The 26,520-nt window shown below is 35.8% G+C and overlaps 5 protein-coding genes and 1 long non-coding RNA gene across 12 annotated transcripts in view; 3 read left to right on the forward strand and 3 right to left on the reverse strand.

The window, feature by feature from the left end:
• Positions 1 to 3,055, reverse strand: part of LOC123867151 (rho GTPase-activating protein 100F) — a 63,964-nt gene extending 60,909 nt beyond the window's left edge. For both annotated transcript variants that reach the window (XM_045909040.1, XM_045909039.1), the window contains exon 1: positions 2,871 to 3,055. In XM_045909040.1, coding sequence (XP_045764996.1) covers positions 2,871 to 2,957 — 87 coding nt within the window. In that variant the 5' untranslated portion in view covers positions 2,958 to 3,055. The remainder of the gene's footprint in view (positions 1 to 2,870) is intronic.
• On the forward strand, positions 283 to 10,501 carry LOC123867155. 3 transcript variants are annotated; one of them, XR_006796350.1, is made up of 2 exons: positions 283 to 295; positions 9,970 to 10,501. It is a non-coding gene; the product is annotated as an uncharacterized LOC123867155 (long non-coding RNA). The 3 variants fall into 3 exon arrangements; XR_006796351.1 differs by lacking the exon at positions 283 to 295 and adding an exon at positions 518 to 532; XR_006796352.1 differs by lacking the exon at positions 283 to 295 and adding an exon at positions 5,442 to 5,452.
• Positions 8,111 to 9,739, reverse strand: LOC123867154. Its single transcript, XM_045909043.1, has 2 exons — positions 9,413 to 9,739; positions 8,111 to 9,098 (listed from the first exon to the last, which is right to left on the reverse strand). The coding sequence occupies exons 1-2, from the start codon at positions 9,590 to 9,592 to the stop codon at positions 8,985 to 8,987; spliced, it is 294 nt and encodes a 97-aa protein (XP_045764999.1). The 5' UTR covers positions 9,593 to 9,739; the 3' UTR covers positions 8,111 to 8,984.
• Positions 10,502 to 12,084: 1,583 nt separating the features above from the next.
• The window catches only part of LOC123867150 (dedicator of cytokinesis protein 3), a 78,884-nt gene continuing 64,448 nt past the window's right edge, over positions 12,085 to 26,520 (forward strand). For all 4 annotated transcript variants that reach the window (XM_045909035.1, XM_045909037.1, XM_045909036.1 and 1 more), the window contains exons 1-4: positions 12,085 to 12,247; positions 14,341 to 14,424; positions 15,433 to 15,626; positions 22,422 to 22,570. In XM_045909035.1, coding sequence (XP_045764991.1) covers positions 12,211 to 12,247; positions 14,341 to 14,424; positions 15,433 to 15,626; positions 22,422 to 22,570 — 464 coding nt within the window. In that variant the 5' untranslated portion in view covers positions 12,085 to 12,210. The remainder of the gene's footprint in view (positions 12,248 to 14,340; positions 14,425 to 15,432; positions 15,627 to 22,421; positions 22,571 to 26,520) is intronic.
• LOC123867153 lies at positions 19,414 to 20,651 on the forward strand. The gene is made up of 2 exons (XM_045909042.1): positions 19,414 to 20,380; positions 20,440 to 20,651. The coding sequence occupies exons 1-2, from the start codon at positions 19,432 to 19,434 to the stop codon at positions 20,442 to 20,444; spliced, it is 954 nt and encodes a 317-aa protein (XP_045764998.1). The 5' UTR covers positions 19,414 to 19,431; the 3' UTR covers positions 20,445 to 20,651.
• LOC123867152 (innexin inx3) overlaps positions 23,471 to 26,520 on the reverse strand; it is a 33,108-nt gene continuing 30,058 nt past the window's right edge. Inside the window, exons 8-9 of the mRNA XM_045909041.1 lie at positions 25,987 to 26,134; positions 23,471 to 25,535 (exon numbers count right to left, since the gene is read on the reverse strand). Coding sequence (XP_045764997.1) covers positions 25,350 to 25,535; positions 25,987 to 26,134 — 334 coding nt within the window. The 3' untranslated portion in view covers positions 23,471 to 25,349. The remainder of the gene's footprint in view (positions 25,536 to 25,986; positions 26,135 to 26,520) is intronic.

The raw sequence follows: 26,520 nt of genomic DNA on the forward strand, positions 1-26,520 counted from the left end.
GTCTCCGTCACTTACTCCATACAATCGTAGTTCCCATTTCATTTGAATATTAAGCAACCAAAGTCCATGAAATTTTGCAGACATAGTCTAGAAACTAATATCTGTGTCTGTGGTGTTTTAGATTTTTCTAAAAATATGTAGTTTTAAAATTACAGGGGCTCAAAGATTTGTATTTTTCTTTAAAAAAAGGCCCAACTTTGTGCTCGTTTTTCTAGACAACGAAGCAATTTAATGAAATTTGGAAAAACCACAGACCTAGAAAATTTAATGAATATTATGTAGTAAAAAAATTATCGTTATATATTTTATATTGTTATAATTATGTGGGAACTACGAAAACCAGAAATTACACCCAGAAATCTTGAAAATTTCGTGCTGTCTCGATTTGTGCAAGCGGGGTGGTGAAGTGCGGGGGACGACACGTGAAACTGACAGAAACTGACAGTCTAAACACACGGGCCACATTTAGACTGCACCCAACTCCAAACTTGTCAATAGGTCTAACTAAATACACTGGTACATTTCAACTTACGTTAGACGTATGCGTTACCTACTCAGACGTTGCCTGTAGATAAAAATATGTCTCATGTTTGCTGGCAATAGCGCATGCATCAAACCCTGCAAGTTGCAACTCTCTTGCAACCTATTCCTCACGCAATACGCACAGCTTTAATATTATAATTTTTGACAATGTATACTATATGTAATGCCATATCACAGGTCACTCTCTGATTTATTGCTAACAATTTACTTCCAAATGCAAAGAAATCTAAGTGTGTTGAATTCACACTGCCCAATACCAGGACCTTAAATGACATAAATTCATTGATAAATAATCATATGTTGAAAATAAAGGAGAACCCCGTGTTTCTCGGTATAATGTTAGATGCAAAGCTTCTATGGAACACCCACATATCAACACTTGATGGTAAACTCAGCTCTGCTGCTTACACTGTTAGAAAAATTCGACAGGTACTGACGTGGAAACTGCAAAAATTGTATATTTTGCAGTCTAATTTCTTGGCCGTTAGGGCCATACTAACCATATAACTAGCCATGACCGAAGCCTCCCACCAGACCAGAAATTTTGAAATGGCGACTGCGCCTGGGAAGCCGTCAAAAACCTAAGCCTAAAATAATACTTACACTATTTCTTGCATTTGCTTACCAATTTTTTTTTTTGGAAATATATCAAACATTTCGCGGTCACTTCACTCGCGCTTTGAATTTCTATTACTTGGTGTAAACCCCGCAATTTCGTTTGCATGAATTTAGATTTTTAAAAATTCCGTGGGGGATTTTCCGGGCTAAAAAGCCGCCTAAAAAAAATGTCTGGGATGCAAGTTACCTCTGAATAGTAAGTACCAAAATTTTGGTAAAGAAGATGGGCCGTGAAAGGGTAACAAATAGATAGGCAAATAGATATACTGTCGTATTCGTAATATTAGTATGGATAGGAAGCTTTAAAAATAAAATCTTGTTATGGCTAAACTCGTTTCCCTTTCACTTTAATTTTTTCTGTATTGAACCAAAAACACTTACGCTCACTGCGCTCGCGCTTTTTTATTGTTGTATTTTATCTCACTGTCAAATTGAAAGGCGAAATTCCACTAACCAGGTAATTAGCCCATAAAGTTGAGCGAATGTTTTTTTCCTCATGACAGGATTCAGTTCCGGCCCTAATAAAACCTCTCCCGCAATCGATTCCTGGCTACGGCCATAGTATTGATACTGTGAAGGTGGAATTACGAATTAAATGTAATTTTAAGTTGAAATGAGAAGATTGTATGCATGAAATGTATAACATTTTGCTTTACAACACTAAGAGTTTTTAAAAGCTATTTAAATAAATAAATCTTTTATTTAAAACCACATTGCAAACACAGTTCACCAATCAAGACACGGCAACATACAGAGAAAAAATACAAAACTTACAAATAAACTGAAATATCTAAATAGGCTTTCCATGCATTTCAGAGAGAACCAACGCCTATTTCTTCAAATACTTCAAATTTTCAAATTTCTTCAAATCTTAACCCCGTATTTTTGATCGTGTAGCCTGTAAATCAAAAAGAGCCAGGTGGCAACCCTACTTCGACCTAGACAGAATGAAAAATTGTTTTCATTACTCGGTATGCCTACTGCCATAGTGTGACAGAAAGTGTGACGGTAGTTGTGACCTCTGATTGGCCGACTCTCTTTCACTATTTGCTAAAATTGATGATTGCAACAACAATTTTTTCTTTTTTGTAATCGAAAACAGAACACGGACGTCAAACAGGTTGACTAATTGCAATCATTTCTGACCGGCTAACATTGTTCCGCTAGTGGCTCAAACTCACTGTCGCAGCAAGAACATGGTAAATTCAGCCAATCACAGCAATTTGAAATTTGGTTATCACAAATGTACCGATCTAGGAACCGAGAATGCACGAACCAGGGCAGATAGAGATAAGAACAATAATATCATACGTAGGAAATCGACGGGGGATCGTTGACAACGATAGCCTTAATATGACTATTCTAAAACAAGCTATTTTAACGGTCTAAATAGATATTTGCGTCAGGAATAGATAAGATACCTATCTACTTGAGAATATTCTACTAGTATGAGTAGTAAGATAGGTCTTTGAAACCAAAAATAATAACAAGACAGAAAGAACATCATTATGCCAATCGTAGAACCTTTCTCGTTATCACACACATAACATACAATCGTAATTGGGCGTGATGACAATAGGGAGTAGGTCCAGGAAAATTCACAGGCTCTTAGTTAGCGAGGCCTTGCTAAGCGGGGTCGTCGAACGGCGTCGGCGTGCGGGCCGGGAGGGGCGACGGTTTCGGCGCGCGCTATCGATCGGATCGCATACCTTCCTGCGGCCGCAGCAGAGCATCCTCCGAGCGCGCGACTGTCCGCCCGGCGAAGACTTCAACCTGGTTAGTTTTCGCCACTGCATCGGTGCAGGTTAGCGCGGCGCTTGCGGGAGCGGCCGCGGCGCCGGCAGCACGCGCATCGCGGTCGCTCGCGCCTCGAACGCGGCCGGAGCGCGCGAGCCTTCCTCGCGGAGTGCCCGCCGCCCGCCCGCGCCTGCGCGCTGCCACCGCCCCACACCACCCCACACCACCACACACCACCGCGCGCCACCACTCGCCACCCCACACTTTACTCCTCACGATTAATAATTCCGGCTACGCTGCCAGTGCGTATGTGGGTTAGTTTTTTGGCGATCGATGCGATTATTCGGTGCGAGCTTCCGCTATACCGATGCAACCGCCAGACGATCTTTTAATCACATTTCGATAGCGGCTGATAAGGCACACGAAAATCAAATTATTTATTCAACTGTCCGGATTTTATATGGAACGCGTAAGAGAAATACTGAATGTCAAGGATCTACCAATAGCTTGGGCGAATTATTATAATTCATCCAAGCTATTGGTAGGTATTGCTAACAATAGGTTAGGTTAGGTTAGGTTTTTTAACAACCTATTGTTTAAAAAAAAATAGGTGAGATAATTAAACCAAAAGCTACGCCTTCAATCTAAACCACAATCAATACAGCAGATCTTAAAATTTAATAATTGGGTACATCCCTAATGCAGGAGAAAGTATAATAAGAGGGCAAAAGTTAAGCATATCCTAAGGATAATAAGCTACAGTAAAGTATAACTTTTGCGACCACACAAAAGGCCGACCAAAACCACACGGCGGGGATCCCTGTTCAAAACGAACTTTGTGACCCTTTGCAAGTTATATCCTTGTAGGTACTCAAAATACAAATAAACGTTGCTTGATTGATAAACTTCTCAATTTACCCATCTCTGAAGAAAAAGGAGAGGCCCTGTTATACGAGGTACTATGTACGTAGTAGGTACCTACATAGAAAGACCCAATTGGTAATATGGAAAACCTCAAGAGACTCGCTGTAAGCAGCTGGACATAAATAGTACAAGACCGTGTTCTGTGGAAATCTTATGTCTAACACATAACTGATGTCTTGAAACTGCTATGTCTAAGCTAAAAAACTCAGACGAAAAAGGAAAAAATATCCGTACGTAAAGCGTAGCAATTTCCTACGGATTCGTAGAACTAATGATGTAGAAGAACGTTACGGCACCTGGTCATTTAGTGGTTAATGGGATAGTGAAACTATGTTCTCAGAAAATTCTCCGAATGGTATCATGATGTGTAAGTATACCTAGGTAGGTACTGATTATGGCGATTTACAGAATCAGTGACTGTCGTAAGTTGCAACTAAAACTGAAATAGAGACAGATAATTTCTTGAGCCCTAGGTAACATAAAATCAGCACAAGGTTACTATGGCCAAAATGAGATTTCTAATCGCTCAGAAGTAAATGCATTAATTTTTAAGTAGGTAGGTAAACGTAAACTTTGCAAACCACAAAAAGGACCGACAAAGTTGCCTGGACGACCATAGCTAATTTTAAACCTGTCCACCTGCCCATTTAATTCCTATCATAAAACAGTAATTACCTATTAAATAGGAAAATTTAAATTATTACTAACATGCCATGAAAATGTAAACAAATAGAATTCCTACTTACCCAACTACATAATAAATCAAAAATTCTATAAGTTACCTATACTAAAAGTTACCTAACTTTTTAATGAGTAATGCCGGATTCTTAATATACCTACTTAAAAAAGTTACGTCTAGATAGGTATTGGTATACTTGCTATCAATGGGTAGATACTGAGGGTAGTTACTAAAGTTGTACTAAAGTTGGAATGTTCCGGCTCTACACAAAGGGTTGTTCAAACCGCACGAATGAGGAACATAGTTTCGAAACGCACTTTGCAACCATGTAACAAGCTCTCCCTCGCATGAAATTAACATATTGGGCAATTAACCAGTAGGACCGATTTCGGACCCATTTCTGACATAGGTACCTAATAATATAAACTGCAGTAATTTGAAGTCGTAGCTACAGCTAATAGAATTAAAATTAACAGTCATTTGAAGGGCAAAGGGAGAATTAATATGAGCTTGAAAATCATGAATTAACCCTATTATGAAATAGGTAGGTACCTACCTCGACTGTTGACAACTGTGTACATTTGGGAAGAAAAATTAAACTTCGATAGTTTATTCATTTGTTTTGGTAGGTACCTAGATATAAGTACCTATAATACAGCAAAACGCAAAATTGCCACGATTGGGCTACCGATCCACTACGTAGGCACGGTAATATTACATACCATTACCGTGACGTAGGTATGTGCATGTACTTGATAGGTACTGCTAGGGTGCTTAGCGAGGGATAATCGAAACCCACGAATAAGATTGCTTTATTTATTTATGGTCAAAGTTCAAACATGTTTTCATGAAACTCACGCCAATTACGCACCCACTCGCAATACATGTACCTACCTTGCTGTTTGAAAGACACCCTTACAAAATCGGTTCTGATTCCTAAATAATTTCTACGTCTCGACCCAACTATTGTTTAGTCAAACTGCGGGGGTGGTAAAGGTCACCACTGAAAAACATTGCAAAGCATAGAAAGGAACCTTTGAGACCAGCAAAAGCTTCTCTCGTCTATATTATATGGTCTAAACTAGCAAAGACAAATAAAATCAATGTCACTCAAATGACTCTACCTATACAACCTAGGTACATTTTTATCATACCTAGTTAAATACCATTTTTCATTTGAACAGAGCTCAAAATTTATACAAAGTAGGCAAACATACTATGGTTATTTATAAAAATATGTATCTTGTATCTAAGTAAACAAACTTATTTGCATTAGGTATGTAGGTACATAATGTAGGCAAACATGTGGGTATGCCTTTCTTAATTTCGAAATAGCGTGGGGTCTGATTGATTGGGGCAATTTCGTAAATTGTTTTACTATAGTTTCACTGACTGCTAAGAAATCTGAAAATGTAAAATACTTAGCCAATTTTATATAGCAAAATAGGCCTTTGACCTAAACTCAATTGCTCAACTCTGTAGCCTGTAGGTCCTCCTTTTTAAATCTTAAATGTAGGTTACTGGAAAGAGTCCAAGTTAACTGGTAGATATTTGTAATATTTGTTACATAAAGGAATTATATTGGCATGAGTTTTGGAGAAGCATCAAGTGGTCTGATTTTATACAAAGTACACCTAAGTAAGCAGTTAAGTACCTACTTAGACGGCTTTTACTTGGATTTTCCGTAATCTGTGAATGAGGAATATTCTTGGATTCAAACACTTATGTAGGTAGGCCTTCTTTACAAGCCCTTAGAATAGCTGAAGACTACCACCGATTTAAAGTGTAAAATCTATTAACAAGAAACTATCTTCCCTACCTATGTTTTTATATTTTGAAACCCTTATTTTTACATTTATTTATCAATCAGCTTGAATAACATAATATGCGTCCACTGATAAACATATCAACATAGGCCTTTTAGAGAGGGCGCCACCGCTGCTTCACACTGTCCTATGCCTTCCTCATCCACCCACTCTCCGTCAGCACTTTGAGGTCGTTGCGTCTAGCAGTATTGTCAGTCCTTCTAACTCCTTTTTTATTCAGATACAAGTTAGTTCTTGACTGCAATCTCACCTGGTGGTAAGTGATGATGCAGTCTAAAATGGAAGTGGGCTACCCTGGAAGGGATATGACAGCTGTTTTCACTAAACCCATACTCCTTTGGTTTCTACACGGCATCGTACAGTAAATCTAAATCGCTTGGCGGCACGGGTTTGCCGGTAGGGTGGTAACTAGCCACGGCTGAAGCCTCCAACCAGACCAGACCAGAAATTTAGAAATTATAAAATTCCGAACCCCTGCCGGGAATGGAACCCGGGACCTCCCACTAGTAAGACCACAGCGCCTACCACTGCGCCAGAGTGGCCGTCAACCTTACTCCTTGCTACCTGAATGTTATTTCTGCCTCATTTCAACGTTGTCATCAATCATCATTCACGCACTTACCACGTTCAGTGACCTCCCTAACGAAGTGGTAAGTGCTGTCTTATAAGTAGGAGATACTAGGCTCGATTCTTGACAGAGGCAATTTGAGATTGGGAATTTAGTATTTCTAAAATTGTATCAAGTCTCATCTGGTGGGAAACTTTGGCCGTGGCTACTTAGGTACCACTAGACAAACATTTGGCATTCTAGCGACGCCGCGTATTAACCGATTAGGGGTAGGTAAGGTAGGCTTTAATTCAATTGCGACATATAAGTGACCATAAAGCTTAATTTGCTATAACTACAAGTCACTAATGTAAAACAACTGAACCGACCCCTAATAAAAAAGTTGGCACCGCAATTATTGGCCAATCCAAATGTCATTTTGTACCTTGATTGACTGCTAGATTGAGTTTTTAATGGAAAACTGTGATGTTATAAAACTGTAAATGTAGGTAATAAATGTATGAAAAAATGGTCATTCAAATTTTAGTCTGAACTCTAAGGGCCAGCACACACCAGCCGTCTATACGCGTATTTGATCAGGGTCCTAAATAACAATTTAAGTGCGCCAAGTCCAGACTCGCCAGAGGCCGCGACGCGTGGCCCTATGTCAAAGTATAAGGTACCTAAAGCTGAGATGTAGTTATTAGAATAAAAATACTCCACTCTACTCTGTCTGTTTGCATTGTTCCCTAATGCACAAATGATGTTTTGTTATGGCTCCAGTATGCATTGGTCCATTTGGCAAGTGCAAGCCAACGTGGAGACGCTGTTTTCAAAATGCGCCAAAACCTTTTGAACTTTGTATGAAACTGAATGTAGTGGTCAGCCTCAGAATTCTAGTAGCAATTCCGCGAAACTATTGCATCAAAAATCTGTCGCACTTATGACCTTTTCTATAAATATGCCACACACATCTAACGCATGTGCATACCCGTGCCACGCGAATATGATCATTAAGGTTCTAAACGACTTTCAGCCTTTGACTGTACAAGTTCGCTGAGTGACCTACTGATCAAGTGGATTAGGGCTTGGTTGATTGTGTACCCACTCACTGTGTAGGTTTTGTGCCTACTTGAATAGTTATGTGAAGATATTCTTCTGTTTCATGGCAAATGAAGCGCCACTTGAGTCTGCAAGGATGAAATAAGTATCTCTAAGGATTTCAAAACAGAGTCAAAAACTTAACTATTTATTTACAGAATCACATTAATTATTTTATTTTATAAACATAAATATGGTTCGATGACATTATACCATATTATGTTACATTCATATTACATGGGGTATAAAATTCGCAGTAAGATAAAAAATACAAAATGTGCAAGAGCAGAAGACTCTACAAAAATGCTTGTTGGCTGTCATAGTCAATAAATAGTACAAGAATAGGCTCCCAAAGACATAATATTGCCAACAGTCTTGCAGATTTGATTACAAACTTATTTTGAATAAAGTAATTTTGCTTCAGATAATTTTTACATTATCTAAAAATATAAAAGGAAAAGCTGACTGACTGACTGATCTATCAACGCACAGCAAAAACAACTGGACGGATTGGGCTGAAATTCGGCATGCAGATAGCTATTATGAATTTGTAATCCACTAAAAAAGGATTTTTAAAAATTCAAACCCTAATGGGGTGAAATAGGGGTTTGAAATTTGTATAGTCCATGCGGACAAATTCACGAGAATAAAGCTACTTTGAAATAATATTTAAAATATTATTTTAGAAAACATTACACTTCCCTTCAACTCTCCACCAATAAGCCTTCAGTTTTAAAATTTATATGCAAACAAAGATAAAGATGTTCTATTTCATGATGACAGTTCAGCCTTGGGTGCAGTAATAAATATACCCACAAGCATTCACACATTTGTGCCTATAGTAAACCATATTGCGATTGAGACTGAGTGCCAACCACACCATAACAATAAGTATGTGTGCACTCACTCAAACATAGTCATCATTAAATAAAATAACTACACCAATCTTAAAAATTATGTTTAAAACTATGCAGTCCTTATAGTATAAACTTTTAATGGTCTAGCCTTGTCATTGTTTTTGTTGCCTCAAGTGTTCCCATGGGTCTTTCAACATGGACGGATGCAGGTAAGGATCGATGTTGCTCTTGTTGTCATGGCCATAGCTACTGCTGTTGCAGTCACTCTGCAAAAATGATTATAAATCAATAAAATCCTTAAAATGTGACTTTTTAATGAGGAAGTTCCATCATATTTACTGGAAGGTAAAGGTTATGAGGATAATTGAGGAGCTGGCGAATGACAAAATAACATTCCCTTAAGCAAATTGTCCGATATCACCTTAACCATTAAGCTCAAGTTAACTTGGGTTATGTGTGAATTAAAAAAGAGGGTCCCTTGGCTACTTTAACCAACATACAACGCCTTGCCAGTCTTATACGCCCAAGGGGTAATGTTATGTTTGCCCATTAGAGAAAATGTTACTTTGTGTCTACTTACCCCAAAGCTATTGTTATATTGAGAGTTATTTCCCCATCGGTTATATTGTCCACGTCGCCGCTGGTTCCTTTGTTGCCAATTGTTTTGATATCCACTCTGATTATTTTGGGTTTTGCCTTGGCCTTGCCACCTTGCTTGCACAGGGGTGCTTTGGTTTAGTGGAATGAAGTCGTCTGCCATGCTGGAAGTTCGTATTTGTTATTTCTTTTATTTCAATATTTGATTTGACTCGATTTATTTGGTAGTTTAGTTGATTTTCGATTTTCGTTTTGTCCAAGAATAATCCATACAAAAACAACCAACAACGCCAAACAATGCTGTCACTTTGACAGTGACAGCTGACTACTTGACGTTGACAGCTGAGTATGACCACAGTATGACATTGCGAATGTCATAGAGAACAGAGAATGACTGCTCACTAGAGACGTGCTATTATGCTTAAGATAAAATAACAGAATCAAGTGCTATTTTAAAATGGCTTGTGGTGTCGTGGTACTCGTGGCCTTAAGAACACCGAACAGAAGCGATGTCTTACTCACTCTTTTTATGGCAAATAGTATAGTCGGCGCGGCGAACCTTGATCCCTATGACACTGACAGCTAATGTCACCATATAACATTGTAGTGGCGTCACCATTAAATTGGGATCATATTGGGGGCGTCTAAAAATGCCATTTATAAATTTTACGTAGCTTTATACCATTAGAAATGATATTCCGTTGATATTTTTAACAATTCTTAACATTTACAAGAAGTTATCTCAATTTGAATTTATGTTTACGTCCTGCAAAACTTACGTCGTGTGACCATTATCGACTAGGGCGGCAAGTATCGATATCGGCAAGAGCGATCGCGCGCGTCGCGTCGTAGTAACCGACCAAATAGTGTGGCTATATCTAAAAATATGCTATAATATTATTATAGCCTATTGTAGGTTATAGTAACAAAATTTTTTCAGACAAAATAAATAAATTGGGAACATTCATTTTCATGATAAAATATATACTTATATAGCAAAAACGTGTTTACCGGGTTAAACATTATTAGAAAATAACAAGGTTGGAAACTTTCGTTTTACTTACCTACTTAATCTATGCCAAAAATCTTAAATTAATACAACAACAACATAATGGACATTAAAAATGCACATTATAATATTTTTTAAAACATGTTTACCAACGTGGATGAATGCAAGCCACGCATTTGTCTAAAAAAAAAATATCGATACGACCATAGACATGACCCATCACTAACACGAACTGTCATAGGGATCAAGGTTCACCGCGCCGACTATAACTACATAACTACTGCTCACTCAATAATAAATTTTCATCATCCATCCTGAATAAATTATTAGGAAACTTGAAAATGTTATATTACAACCTACAATAACAGTAAAGTTAGCTTTATCATAATATTGCACAAAACAGCCATACTGTAGCTTTACAAAAAATAATTATTTAACTCTTTTGTCACTAACTAACTAGATGAGACAATTATTAATCGCAGTGAATCGTTTCATACCTAAAAATTGTTTTGCTAAAGACATACATTACTCCGAAAAGTTAAAGGAGTAAACCTTGGACTCTTGAAGATGGAAGCTTTGGTAAAAGAATAATTTACTTACCATAGAATAGAATACAGCATTGGTTATGATTTGTGATTTTAACACAAAAAATGTTTTCTTTGACAATAAAACTGGAAGATGTATCAGGGACATCAAAGTGTCTGGGAATCGAACCCCCAACTGCCCCAACCCCTTGATGAGTTTTTAAAAATAGAGAGGTTTGTAAAACCGGATAACTATGTGGGAAAACATTTCTATGCTGTAAATTAACATTAAAAAAATTAAATAATTATTGCAAGTATCAAATTAAGTTATTCAAATTTTTCACCATAAGTTTGGGGCTGCCCTCTGAATTTTTTTGAATTTGCCGGGCGTTTTCAGTCTCATCTTTCATTAGCCAGACTCTAGAATATTTTTTTTTATAGATAATATATTATTTCTATTCAAATTAACTTTTACAAGTGCTTTTGATTGTTGAAATAATAATTGTATTCTAAATTGACCTATAATACCAAAATAAAGCCTAAAATAAGATTTTATGATGTAACTAACTGCCCTAATCTAACTGCAAACATACAAAATAATTTTATAGAACCATCTAGCGACACGAAACGTTATTATTAACTGGATGATGTCCGTAACTACATCCACGTGGATTTAGATTTTCATAAATCCTGTGGGAACTTTTTGCTTTGCGGGGATAAAAAGTTGCCTATGCCAATTTCCGGGACACAAGCTACCACTTCTTGTGTAAATCGGTGAAACTGATAGGCCTTTCAGATTCCCGTGGGAACATGTCTGTCTCCGGGACCAAATTTCATCAAAACCGGTTAAGCCGTTGGGCCGGAAAAAGCTAACAGACAGATAAAAAGAGAGACAGACAGATAGACATGCAGACTGATAGACAGAGAGACACATTTTTAAATTATGGATGGTATGGATGGATTTTGTATTAACTACAATTATTAAAATAATAATTTATTTATATTGTTTAAAAAGATGTTAAAGCACATCTCTATAGAGTTTAAAAGGCTAGATTCCTCAGCCAAAAACTATGGCATAGGCTAACTATGATTAAAAAATATCTAGATAGTCTATGGTTAATTGTCAATTTGGGTGCAGGTGAATTTGTTGCTGTGTATAATTTGTATTATATTTTTTAAACGAAACAATGAAATAGTACGAATTTCTCACGTGATTCTTGTGATTTCGCGGCTAAATATTGTTATAAAATGTGGATTCCATCGAAATCTCCAAAATTAGCTGTCGGTAAGTTTGACGTTTGATTCAATCGACAATACATCCTGCATAATTACAGGAAACGTATAAACATGTTATGAATTTTTATTATTTATTTCCTTTACTGCCATTTAGAAAAAATAAACCTAATGTATTAAAACCCTGATACCACATTATAACTTTATACGATATTTACTTAGCACCTAACGATTCTTATTGTGTGCCTACCTATAAAATGGTTTATTTAACTTCCTTTCTTTGTAGATAAATAATCTGCCTATTAGAAAACAAGCCTATACATTTTCCCACTTAACTACTATCAATAGGCTTATTTAAAAATGTTACGAATTTACGATTTTATTGCAATTTACATAGGTACTTACTACTTACTTAATTGGGATACAAATAAATAATTTATTCCCCTGATAATAAGTAATTCTAAGATAAGATAGGGCTTATGTACTTTAAAATAAACCCCTATAAATAAATATTGAAAAACTAGCTGTTGCCTGTGACTTAATCTATGCAGAATAACTGTCTTCCCATAGAGTTAAGGCTGAGATCTATATAGAGCTTACTTTGACTTTGCTCAGACTTCTGTGACATCTTATAGTTAGCTTAGATCCTTGCAATGTTGTCTACCTGCCTAGAAGTCCCATAAATATGCTGGTTCTTTCAGCCATTCAAAAATTAGTCTAAACAGACATAAACTTTAAAAACCCTTTAGTATGTTTTATTTAAAAAAAATATAGCAATAACAATAGCCACTTCTCTATTGATCTATCAATATGAATAAAATTGGTATCCTAGGTTTTAGTCTAAGATTCTAATTTTATTCATATTTTGTATGATTGACCCACCCTAGCTTTGCATGGGTGGGATATAATCAAATAAACCTTTATTGTGAAATGTTCTAAACAATTATTATAAAATCCATATTGCAGAGTTCTGCTCAAATCCATTCAGTAGTATCAGCATGAAGAATGCACAAACAGATACACAGACAGGCAAAAATTAAAAAAAAATCTGTTTTGAGTTCTATATTGATAAAAAATAAAAATGCAAAATTTATTTAATGTACAGAAACTATCCAGTTATAGTTTTATTATAAGTATAGATATAGATTATCGCCAAGTACCGCCAGACACTTCAAAACATACTTACAAGTTTTATTTATTGAACTTGTGCAACTTTTTTTAAGGATATAGTCAACATGTCATATGTGTACGGCTTAACATCCTAAAGATTGCATCTAGTTATCTATTTTAATGTAGTTACATCAAAGTCACTTATAGCCCAAGTTCAATTAACTCATTAAAGTGTATGAATCATACAATTCTTACTATATGTTTTACCCTAAATAAAGTATGAATGATAAATATTCCTATGTATTGCAAACCTAATATTGCTATGGCATACAACTACAATATGAACAGAGTTTGCATGATTCAAGGTTCAAAACTCAGCTGTTGTACCAGCTTGAGTACAAGTTTCATACTTTATTGCATAGGGCATTGGAATTTGCTGAACTACATTATATACATTTTAGTCTACAGTTAATTATATCAGTGGTCTTAGCCAGAGCTACGTTAGCACTATAGTTTGACAGCTAGTGTAATGATTGCAAACTTCCTGTTGGCTAACTCTATTCTGCTATTGGCTAAAAAGTCACAGTGTAGCAGGCTTACCACAAATTCAGCCAATAACAACATATTAATCGCAGTGTGATTATCTTAACTTTATAAATGTTGTATAGAACCAGGCGTTATTTTGCAGAAATCCATTATATACAAGAAACCAAAAGCCTTATGTGCTATAATCTGCTAAACCACCAGATATATTTAGCGGTTTAGGATATTATACCAAATTAGGCTTTTGGTTCCTTGTATATCTTAACTTTAATGCTAGGATTACATAATCTTTTATGCTCAAAAATGAGGCTGCAGTTATCAATTCTTCGGTTCCAAAGTGTAAAAACTCACAGAGATTAGCCTGAATAAACACAAACTCAGCACAGCAAGGGTCTTTAATTTTGAATATGGCTGTGTTAAAAAATACAGTTACCAAATCACTTTACTAATATGTACTATATTATTTATTGAGTATGTTCAATGTTTTTACAGCTGTGTATAACTGGAAAGGAGATGTTCGATCAGGATTACCACTGGAGATTGGTGAAACAATACAGATATTAGAAGAAAATGGAGGTACACAATATTTTGAGTATTATTAACATTACTCTGTACTCTGTGTTTGTATAACTTACTAGTGACCCGCCCCTGCTTTGCATGGGTAGCTTATTACAATTTTCGTAACGATCTCTAATTTTTTGAAAATAAAATATAGCCTGACACTCAGGAATAAAGAGCTTTCTACTGATGAAAGAATTTTCAAAATTGGTTCAATAGTTCCAGCGATTACATCCTAAAAACAAACTTTACCTCTTTATAATATTAGTGTAGATGAATGATGATGTAAAATATTACAAGATTCAGTTCAGCTATGAGATGAAAGATACTATTTCAATTGCTAGGATTACTTATTTGACCTTCATTATCTAGGTTGTGTAACAGCACTACGATTATAATTTATATTGTGTAATGATAAAAATGTAATCTTATTATGAATATTTACAGTTAGAACACCCAAAAGTTTAATCCAGACCAGATTTTTCAGTGTGGATTCAGGCTTTAAATCTTCCTGTAGGAACTCTTTGACTCTCTGGGATAAAATTAGCCATATACTCCATGTTACACGAAGCCATACTCCAGGTCCCGACCTATATATCCATTCATCCATCGAAAAATCATGTTGACCCGTTGCTCCGTTGCGACGTAATTGAACTACAAACGAACAAACAAAAACTTTCGCATTTATAATGTGAGTTAGTGATGTGACGTGATGTTGGCTGGACAGCGCGTATTATTGTGCATATTTGTCAGCGAGACATAGTACTTCAAGATTTCATCTAAAAAGCTTTGCGTTTCTTTTATGTGTTATGGGTGTTTTAAGGAATCATTGCTGCATGCCTGAGACCTTAGAGTTCTCCATAACATTCTCAAAGATGTGTGAAGTCTGCTAATCTGCACTTGGTTAACGTTATAATTTATGAACTACGGCCAAAACCCTTCCTATTCTGAGAAGAAACTCTTGTTCAGAAGTGGGATGGCGACTGATTGTACCTAATGATAAACAGCCATTATGATTGCTTTCAGGTTGGTTCCGCGGTTTCAGTACAAAGAACAGATCTGCTTGGGGCATTTTTCCTGCAAGCGTGGTTTCTATTCGACCATGTACTGTCAAAGGCAGTGGTGCTGCGGCCATCGCCGAGATAAAAGACGATCCTTTGGTGCGAGAGATAGCATGCGTGTTAAGAGAATGGGCCCGGCTCTGGAAGAAGCTCTATGTGGTAAGTTAACTTGTGTTAGCGATTTTACCTTTGCCTAGAGTTGAATTAAAAAAAAGAAAAGACAATTGGAGGGAGATGGGAAAATGGCGGCAAGAAAAGCGGTTGATATTGATTCGAAGCAGAAAAGATTAGGATTTATTAATATGTTTTCAAGAAGTTAGTAGTTTAGAATTAAAGTTAAAGTTTATCATGCATTGTATATCGATGGAATAAAGTCAGTTCATATGAGTTGAGGATATTTTTATTACTTGCTATAGACTTAGGGACTTATAGGTACAGACAAGTTGTAGCTGCACAGCAAATAAAATCGTTACACCACAGAATACTTAAAGAACCTTACAGGTACAGAAGGCTCTTTGCGCAAAGAAGTTAAATTAAACAGAGACTTGTTCCAGCGCAATAAAGTGTAATTCAGTTCGCTCGTCGTCTCCTCTTTATTGCGTAAACATTTATCTCATCTCTTTCTCTTTCTCTCTCTTTCTTGACGTGCCGCCTGATGTCAATTTCTCTGTTCTGGTCACCAAGTGTGCCTGGCCTTCGTAGAGTAGGTACTACACGCACGAAACGTTTTGCGTCATCATTCCTCATACGCATGGCTAAGGTTTGGAATACTCTTCCGCGATCTGTGTTTCCTACCAGTTACAATCCGGGTATCTTTAAAACAAGAGTGAATAGGCATCTTCTAGGAAAACGCGTCACATCTAAGGCCACATGAACAATTTCCATCAGGTGTGATTGTGATCAAGCGGTTGCCTTATAATGAATTTTAATAAAAAAAAAAAAAAGTTGAAAAAACTATAACCCGACTACGGAAAAAATGAGACAACTTGAACCCGACTTGGTACAAGTAAAATAAACTAAAAAGAAAGAAACAAGATGTAAATTATAATGAGACGAATTTGAATAAGACTTATAGAGATGTTCTAGTTACTGAAGCTGAAATTCATAATGAGAAGAAAGAAGAGTCATCAGATAGTGAAATAGAAATGGAGAATATTGAGACGGTACAAACTGGGTCACAGAAAGAAAAAAAAAGGAAGAAAAAAGGAAGTAAGGTAGAACGTGTAGTTGGTGATACAGAATATATAGCTGAAAATACAGAAAGAGAAAAACGCCAAGGAGAAAATAGAGAAGAATATGAGAAGAGACGTAAGAGATTTGACTTTGTAAGGTTGCTATTAAAAATTAAGGATGTGTGCTTTTCACAAACAAGTTTGGAGAATAAAATGAAATTGATTTTTAAAGTTATCATAGAGGAGATTAAAATGCTAGTAGTTGGATTGATCAGTGATAATGACATGCTGAAAAATTTCTTTAGTATATTTCACAATGGATAGCTACAACAATAGGTGCACTTTAAACATTATGCAATGGAACTGCCAGAGTTTAAAACCAAAATCAACAATTTTTAAGGCATTTTTGGATCAAGAGAAGATACATATTGCGATTTTGAGTGAAACGTGGCTAAATGAGGAGGATGATTTTAATGTTAGCGGTTATAATATATTTAGGAAAGACCGAATTGATGGTTATGGTGGTGTAGCGATAATAGTGCATAAGAGTGTAAAAGCTAGACTTTGTAATATAGATATTAGTAATGTAGGAATAGAAATAGTATATATTAAGGTTCTTAACTGTAATAATTTAAAAAACATTGTCTCTGTATATTGTCCATCATCTGTTCACACTACACAGGCTGATTGGGATGGAATTTTCTCAAAATTCGGGGTAAGTAGCATAATTGCCGGTGACTTTAATGGTCACCACACTAATTGGGCGAATAAATGTGATGTTAGAGGGAACCAGTTACAGGATGCTTGTCTTGACTCTGGTTTGATTACAATTAATGATGGTGAAGCTACAAGGATTAAATTAAATCAGAATAATTTGCAAGAAACCTCTCCAGATGTCACATTTGTCTCTTCGGATATAGCGATTGGCATTAGATGGCAGGTAACTAAAGAGAATTTAGGTAGTGACCATTTAGTAATTAAATTTACTATCAATTATGTGGAAAAGGTACAATTGGTTGAAAAGCGTAATTTTAAAAAGGCTGACTGGGATTCCTACCAAGAAACACTTCAAGAATCATTTGACTCTCCTATGAACATTCAAAATATACAACAAAGTTATGATTCCTTTATAGACAGAATAAATGATGCTGCTAATAAACATATACCTAAGATTAAAATTTGCACTAGTCCAAAGTCAAAATTTAAACCCCAGTCTTATTGGTGTGATTCTATATCGGAGGCTGTCGCTAAGCGTAGGCTAGCTTTAAAGAATTTTCGTCGCAATCCAACACCCGATAATCTTAACAAATTAGAGGAAAAAATTCAAGAGAGTAAAAGGGTCATATGTCGTTATAAGTCACTTGATTGGCAGAATATGTGTGATAGTATTTGTGAGGAGACGTCCGCGTCTGTTATGTGGGATAAGATGCGATGGGTAAAAGGATACAAAAAACGGAAAGTGTATGCCTCTGATGTCCAAAAAGTAGAATTATTGTGTAAGTTAGCACCAGATTATACATTAGCACCGATGCCAGAATTAAAATCTAGGAATACTATTTTAGAATCAGCTTTTACTTTACAAGAGTTGATAGCATGTTTAAAAAAGAAAGACACGGCACCTGGAGAAGATGCAGTAACATATTCGATGATTTATAACTTACCTTTAAACGCGAAATTAGAGTTACTCAACCTTTATAATGCCATTATTGTTGCTGGCCAAATACCGAATCAGTGGCGGAGAGGTAACGATTGTGCCAATTCCAAAACCAGGTATTAATGGTTCTGTCTGTAATAATTTAAGACCTATTGCACTTATTTCATGCATTTGTAAGATATTTCATTCTATGTTAACGAAACGCATCGAGTGGTTTGTTGAAAAATATCAATTATTATCTCAAAGCACCTCTGGCTTTAGAAGAGGTCGATCTTGTTTAGACTGTATTACTCGTGTAACCTCATGTGTTCAAGAAGGATTTTCTAAAAACGTACCTACATTAGCTTTATTTTTAGATATAGAAGGAGCATATAATAATGTTGTTGTAAGCGAAGCTGTCAAAGCACTTGATGAAATTGGTGTAGGTTCGCAAATATGCAGATATTTATGGTGTTACTTAAGTGAAAGGTATTTAAGAATTGTAGCTGATAATAAGGGAGATTCAGATATAGTGAGATGGACTAGTATGGGCTTAGCTCAAGGTGACCCAATTTCTCCACTAATATTTAATATAGTAACGCGAGGAATTACACAAAATATTATTCCAGATGTAGCTATTAGTCAATATGCAGATGATTTTGTGTTCTACATAAAAGGAGCTAATTGGCAAGAACTAATTTTCAAAATGCAATGTACCGTTAATATAGTGGTGGAAAAGTTGAGGCTTATTGGCTTAGAACCCTCTCCTAGTAAAACTAAAATATGTTTATTTACAAGACAACGGAAAACAGAGCAATTTAATATTAAAATTCACGGTCAAATTGTACAAATTGTAAATAATATAAGATATTTGGGTATCTGGTTAGACAAATCTTTAAGGTGGACGAGACACTTGAATGAGATTAGTGAAAGAGCAACTAAATATCTAAATATTTTAAAAATATTAGCTGGATCAGGTTGGGGGGTACATCCTAAACATTTGCGCAGAATATACATTGCGTTAATACGTAGTAGATTGGATTTTGGTTGTTATTTGTATGATAATTCGGCTAAAACACACTTGTTTAAGCTTGATAGAATACAAAATCAAGCACTTAGAATTATAGGAGGATTCATTCGTAGTACACCCATACATGTTATGGAAAATGAAATGGGTATCCCTCCATTGTTAATTAGAAGGAAATATCTTGCATATAAGTATTGTATTAAGGCACAATCATGGCGTGATAATGGCATTGTAAATAGTTTAGATAAACTTAGTAACGTAGGTGAGTCACGATATTGGCTCAATAAAAAGAAACCTTTGCTTGCTGTCACATATGGTGAGACCAAAACAGAAGCTATTAACTCTTCTAAAGTAATGGAGATGTTTACTTTAAAATCATGGATCAGTAACATAAAATATGATGATATTATTATTATTAATTTAAAGTGTGTTAATAAATGTAAGAGGTCCTACGAAATCAATAGTTTAAAGTATGAAGTTATGCGGGAGATTAATAATACTTACAGTGGGTTTTACAAGGTCTATACTGATGGATCAAAGAGCGAATCAGGTACAGGTGCGGCTATATATGATCCGAGTCGTATTAGTCACAAAATATTCAAAGTTAACAATGAGCATATATCGATATTAACGACCGAATTGATAGCAATTTTTGAAGCACTTAAGTATATTTTAGAAATTGATGTGAGAAAAGCAGTTATATTCACAGATAGTAAAAGTGCATTGCAACATATTATTAGATGTACAAAAGGTTGCAGCGGAATATCGATAGCATATTCTATTCTTAGTATCATACAAGATTGTAGAGATAAGGGATTTTCAATAAAGTTTCAGTGGATTCCATCCCACATCGGACTGTCCGGTAACGAGGAGGCGGATCGATTGGCAAATTTGGCTCTTTTAAATGGGAAAAATTATAACATAGAACCTCACTATACTGAGGTGTTTTCAAAATTCAAAATCATTTGTTTTAAAAATTGGGATGAATATTTTAATGAGAGATCGCTTGACAAAGGAATATGGTATAGAACAATCCAATCCGAGCCTCCTCGTATACCTTGGTTTGTAAATAGTAAAATTAGTAGAAATAAGTTAGTTATAGCATTTAGACTTAGATCTGGACACGTGCCGTTAGGCAAGTTTAAACATTTAATGAGGAAAAGGGATTCTCCCAATTGTGAAGTATGTGGTAACGTAGATGATGTCTCACACTTGCTACTGGCATGTGTTCGGAATCACAATTTGAGAGAAACACTAATGTGTGAACTAAATTTAAATTTTATGAATATTGGTATTTTCAACTGTATTTTAAACAAACCTTTGAGCGTTTCGGCAATGAAAGTGTATGAATTTGTTAGTGATTCTCTCAAATTGTTGTAGTTTTAGTTATATACCTAGTTTAATTTTTATTTAGATTGTACCGATGGGGCTGGCATATAGGACACCTATAAAAGCCCCTTAAAAATATTAGAAAAAAAAAAAAAAAAAAAAAAAAAAAGAAACAAGATTGTGCTTAGTGCTATCATCGTCTTGATTGAGATTCAATGCAAAGGCCGTGGTCGTGCGATGTCACTCGGGCCATTACAAAGAATCGATTGACACCTCATTCATCAAAATCGGCCCAGTAGTTTAGGCGCTACGGTGGAACACACAGAATCTGGATACTAACATACATACATATTTACATATATACATACATAGACTGCTAAAATCATAACCCTTCCTTTCGGCTTTGCCGTAGTCGGGTAAAAAGAGTAGGTAGCGCGAAAGATGTCGCTATCCATTTTCGATGTCATTGCACAAATACCTAATAATTATAATATTCAACAGTAATAAAATTCCAGAGCTCTAGAATTAACCGATTTGCAACTGATACATACATAAAAATATATTAAAGTTGTTAGTGATTTTCTTAGAAAGGCAGGAAACAAGATAAAAAATGCGTTGAGATACGAGACATAAACCTGTATGTCGACTCTCGCGCATGGCTTGTCTGCGATAATCAAACAAGAACGTGACAAATGGTCATCAAATATGTATATTGGATACTAGTTTTTGCTTGCGAAATGTTCCGCGTAAAGTAAACATGTAATATTCTGTTGCTAAGAGTTGCTTTCTATTTCTTCCTGGTATTTATACAGGATCTGTTTAGAAAAAAAAGTGAAAAAATATGTAACATGTTCGCCATACACGAATGTTTCATTCTTAATTCTTTGTTTGATTAGAGTTCCGTACCTTAAAAGAAAAAAGGAACCCTTATAGGATCACTTTGTTTTCTGTCTCGCAATTGAGCGGTTTTTTGTCTCTTAATCAGTTAGTCATATCATTATATAGTAATTGTGTATTTTATTTGTTTCTTTTATTAACCCCCGACCCAAAAAGAAGGGGGTTATAAGTTTGACGTGTGTATCTGTGTATCTGTCTGTGGCATCGTAGCTCCTAAACTAATGAACCGATTTTAATTTAGTTTTTTTTGTTTGAAAAGGTGGCTTGATCGAGAGTGTTCTTAGCTATAATCCAAGAAAATCGGTTCAGCCGTTTGAAAGTTATCAGCTCTTTTCTAGTTCTTACTGTAACTTGTCGGGGGTGTTATAAATTTTTAACTTACACTTATAACTTAGCGATTTTTTTTCTGCTTATATTGTGCCAACAATCTTCTACATTATCTCAAGAATTTAACTGCAAATAATACCTACAAAATATTTTAAAATGAACTATGTAACAAGTTCCTTTGTTCACAAGTAACTGAATCATGTCCAGTCATACCTCTAATGGACGTGGAAATAGCTGAATAGTTTAACAAACCTTATCCGTGAATCACGTTATCTTAGAGATTTTTTCAACAGTGCAATACTACTTACCAATGTTATGCGGTAGGTATTAAATGAAATGACAGACTGTTTGAGAAACCCATTTAATATTAATTTTAGAACTTACTTTTACACGGATTTAATGCTTCTTAAGACATTTATTAGATATTAATGCTAATCTGCACATTAAAAATTCGATTAATTTTATCTAAGTGTTGACGTCATCCATTACATAGACAGACTGATGGACTGATGAATTTATAAAGGTTCCTTCTTTTATTGCAGAACCTAAAAAATATCCTTTATTTCTAGGAGCGAGAGACCTACAGGTTCAGTGCGGTTGCAAAGGTCATGCGCGAACTACTGGCTGGCAGGCGAGCTCTCTTAGCGGGGACCTTGACGCAGGACCAGACGAGAGCTCTACGACTCAAACTCGTTGCCAAGCTAGACTGGGGCAATAGGTAAGTGATAGTATAAAGGTATTTTCTCAATAACCCCATAGACTTTTGCGCTATCGCAATCGACGAAACGGGACTAGTCTCTTTCTAGGCGAAGATGGACTGGATCTCTTGTCGAATGTTTACTGTGTGCGATCGGCTGGCTTGGGTTTTTAGGGTTCCGTACCTCAAAAGGAAACACGGAACCCTTATAGGATCACTTTGTCTGTCAGACACCGTCCGTCCGTCCGTCCGTCGTGTCTGTCAAGAAAACCTATAGGGTACTTCCCGTTGACATAGAATCATGAAATTTGGCAGGTAGTAAGGTCTTAATAGCACAAGTACAGGAATAAATCTGATCATCTCTGTTCAGATTTATTCAGATCAAATCTGACATCATTAAAATAATTAAATGTGTTTCAATTTTCAAAGTAAGATAACTATACCAAGTGGGGTATCATATGAAAGGGCTTTACCTGTACATTCTAAAACAATAACAATAATACATTCAAAATGTTGGAAAAAATACCCGAGTGCGGAACCCTCAATGCGCGAGTCTGACTCGCACTTGGCCGGTTTTTAATTTTTTTCATAATGATAATGTAAGAGTATTGAAGCAGTCTGAAAATGGTACTCAGAAGAAGCAGGGCATATCGCACGAATGCTCCAGGTATTGTTTTATTTAAATAAGTATCTCACTCAAGTATTTATATGTACCCATATCGAATGTAAATTAACTACGTGGTTATTAACGTGTAGTACCCTAGATAAAGCCAACATCATTATTTTCTACCTGCATGATTCTTGCTGATTTATTTAAATTTTTTGTATAAAATGTTTTTGTTGTCACTTTCTAGTCTTGCGTTATTCATGGTTAAAGCCGTGTATGAAAATAAAACAAATTTCTAATTTCTAATTTGTTTATTTTGAATAATGTAACCAAAAATTACAATGAAAACTATTCAAATATAATCATCAAAAGAACAGTCCGCCCAATATTGGTACACATACTATAGGATTGATGAATGATTTCATTGGTACATGTGTAAAATAATATCGTGTTTACAGAAAATAGATGTGTAAATAGAGTTAAACATACAAGTAAATACGTAGAGACATTATAATAAAACTAGGCAAATAATAGATCTATGCAAATGTTGCATTGGGTACGCATAGTGTAATAGTTATTCAAGAACATTTTTATACTAGTACAGTAATAATACTTAGTCCAAAAATTACAATAAAATTTATAAATGTACTGGGGCCTATTATGCTACTATTGGAAGATGCTGCAATCGAGATTCGCGCAAGTCCAGCAGTATTATTAGATCTTAAATCATTACCTTAATGAATATGGCTAAATTGACTTTAATAACCACTTAAATGTACACTATATCTTTACAAATTACATAGGAGACATACAATTTACTATGGAATGATAAAATCAACAAATTGGCGACATTTTCTATAAAAATGCAATTCTGGTGTTACAATTCCAAAAATACCTGTTAAATGGCACAATATTTTGAGTAAATTACTTGAGTATAATAATATCTTCTAGAGAATAAACACCTTGTCTTTTGCACCAAATTTCTTATCCTAATACTACACTATAAAAAAAAATCTTCAAAGGCAAGTCAAACTGTTACTTGTCTATACATTAGAAACCGTTTGTACTTTAATAATGCCTTCAAAATATTTTTCTTGTCTTTTTTATCATAGGAAATATAATATCTAGCAAATGTATATGTATATTCGAACGTTTTATCACTAACTGCATTTTGTTACATACAAAAATAATTTTACACATGGAAAAATTTGAGCTTATGATATGTATTGCCATTCAAAAACGTTGCGATTCCAATTGACTTATCACAAGATATTTAATAATTAAAATGCATATGGAACTTTCGTATACTTTATGTTACTATTCGTTATACATTTTAAAATTGACTAAGCACTGTAGTATCCATCTTTCAACGTCTTGTTTAAACCAATTATACCTTCCACAAACAATCTTCAGCAACAACAATTCATTCCATGTAACATTTCAAATTCATCACATCCATAAAAATTTCCTAACACAAACCTTTTAACTAATGTTAGTTTATCAAAAAATGTCTTAAATTATTGAGACCTTATCGTTTAAAGCTCAGGCTTCATTTAGCAAGGCAATCGCGGCTTTTTGTGTGAGTAACAAAATTGCCTACAGTAAATATAAGGAATGTCATGAACTTTCGAAATTCGTGTATTGAAATATATCAATATAGTCAATGCGATAAATGTACTATTTTTAAGCAACAATATCCCCTGCCTGAATGAAAAAACACGGCTCGAACACAGGAATTGAGAAGTATATCATTCGAGGATACAAGACTTTCTTAAAAATACGAGGAACTCTCAAAAACTGTGCTAGAACCAGAGTCCATTTAAATATCGTTATTTATTTCTAGAGGATGTATTGCTTGTTTCTTAGGCTTGAATTCCACTGAAAATCGTCACACGTGACTTGTCAGTCGCGTACATCGGTTGCGCGCATTGGGATGCTGTCAGTATTGCCAGTGTTGTAATTTGGTGCTTACTATGGGTATAGTGCATAACTGAGGAGGCTACTGCGGTTGTGCAGCGGTGCGGGAGGGTGATAGTTGTCACAAGTTGACGAATCACTGAGCTCTCGCGTCACGACATCACACCCCTCCCGCCTCACTACCGCAGGAACTCTGTTGTGCGTTATGCCTCTAGCACCCAATGTACGCGACTGATATTAGCCTAGAAGGAATTCAGGCCTTAGAGATCTGGTTGCTTACGTCTCCGTTTCCTTGGAGAACTTGTCGATGTCAGGGTAAATTGGCGCCATTTCTAGAGTAGAAGGCGCCGATGGTGCGTTAGATCCAAGATGTAGGCGGCGTCCTAACTCGTCTAGAACTTCGCCGAACACACGAAGCGAGATGTTCTGTCCGAGCAGATGAAGGAGGAGGAAGTCACCGACCTAGAAATAATAAAAACACTTTAAAATACATATTCAGGTATAATAGGAACTGTCATTTGAAATTGAAACAACCCACGAGAATAAACAACCCACCGAAATTCTCGGAGGGTTATTTCGATTTCAAATGCAATGCATGGTTCTTGATAGGAACAAATTCGCAAGCCTTGAATGTAAATTTTCAATTTAAAAACGTGACATTGGAATTACATTAATCTACTAAAATCGTATAGGTAGACTTATCAAATCACAACGCTTGCCTGTACTCACCAAATGTCAGGTTACACCAACCCATTTTATAAGTTGTACTAAGGCCTATATGACCTAGTGGTGGACAAGTCTATTTCAATTTAAGCATGAAAATTTCGGGGTGAAATAGGAATAGTATGTACTAACTACTAAATGAGAAAACTTTACTATTAAGTTAATTCACCGGAGTATCAAGTAGACATACCTGGGTCTTTCTAACAAGTGCTTCCACGCCATTGGGGGATCCAAAACGGAATCGACGCTTGAGGATAGTCTCGCGGGTGCTCGGCAAGAGGATGACGGCTGCCGAGTAAACGAGAGCCAAACCAGAGACAATGGAGAGGATGATGAACCTAGAATATTAAAAAAAAGAAATTTAAGGTGATCGTGTACGGTCGCAAGAGCGACAAGAGGCGAATTTTTCAGTACTGAAAATGCGAAAGCCGTTAGCAGAACCAGTCGGCCGAATAGAGTGCGTCAGCAGAGTTCACATTAGCACCGACTTCTAATTGCATCAACCACATTTTTTCGGCGTGCCCGTATCATGCGTTTACATTTCCAGCGCATAGCATGCGCCTCTTGCTGGTATTCCGGTATGCAATCACCTTTAGATTAATGAATGGTTATTGTTTGCGGGTCGAATTCAACAGTATAATAGTGTCTATAAAAAATTAAGTGCTTGGTAATATTATGAGAATTTAGATAATTTTAATTGCCTCTGTTTTTGGACCTGGGCGTT

This window comes from Maniola jurtina, chromosome 7, assembly GCF_905333055.1.
Source record: "Maniola jurtina chromosome 7, ilManJurt1.1, whole genome shotgun sequence".
In the NCBI taxonomy this organism is placed as follows: Eukaryota; Metazoa; Arthropoda; class Insecta; order Lepidoptera; family Nymphalidae; genus Maniola; species Maniola jurtina.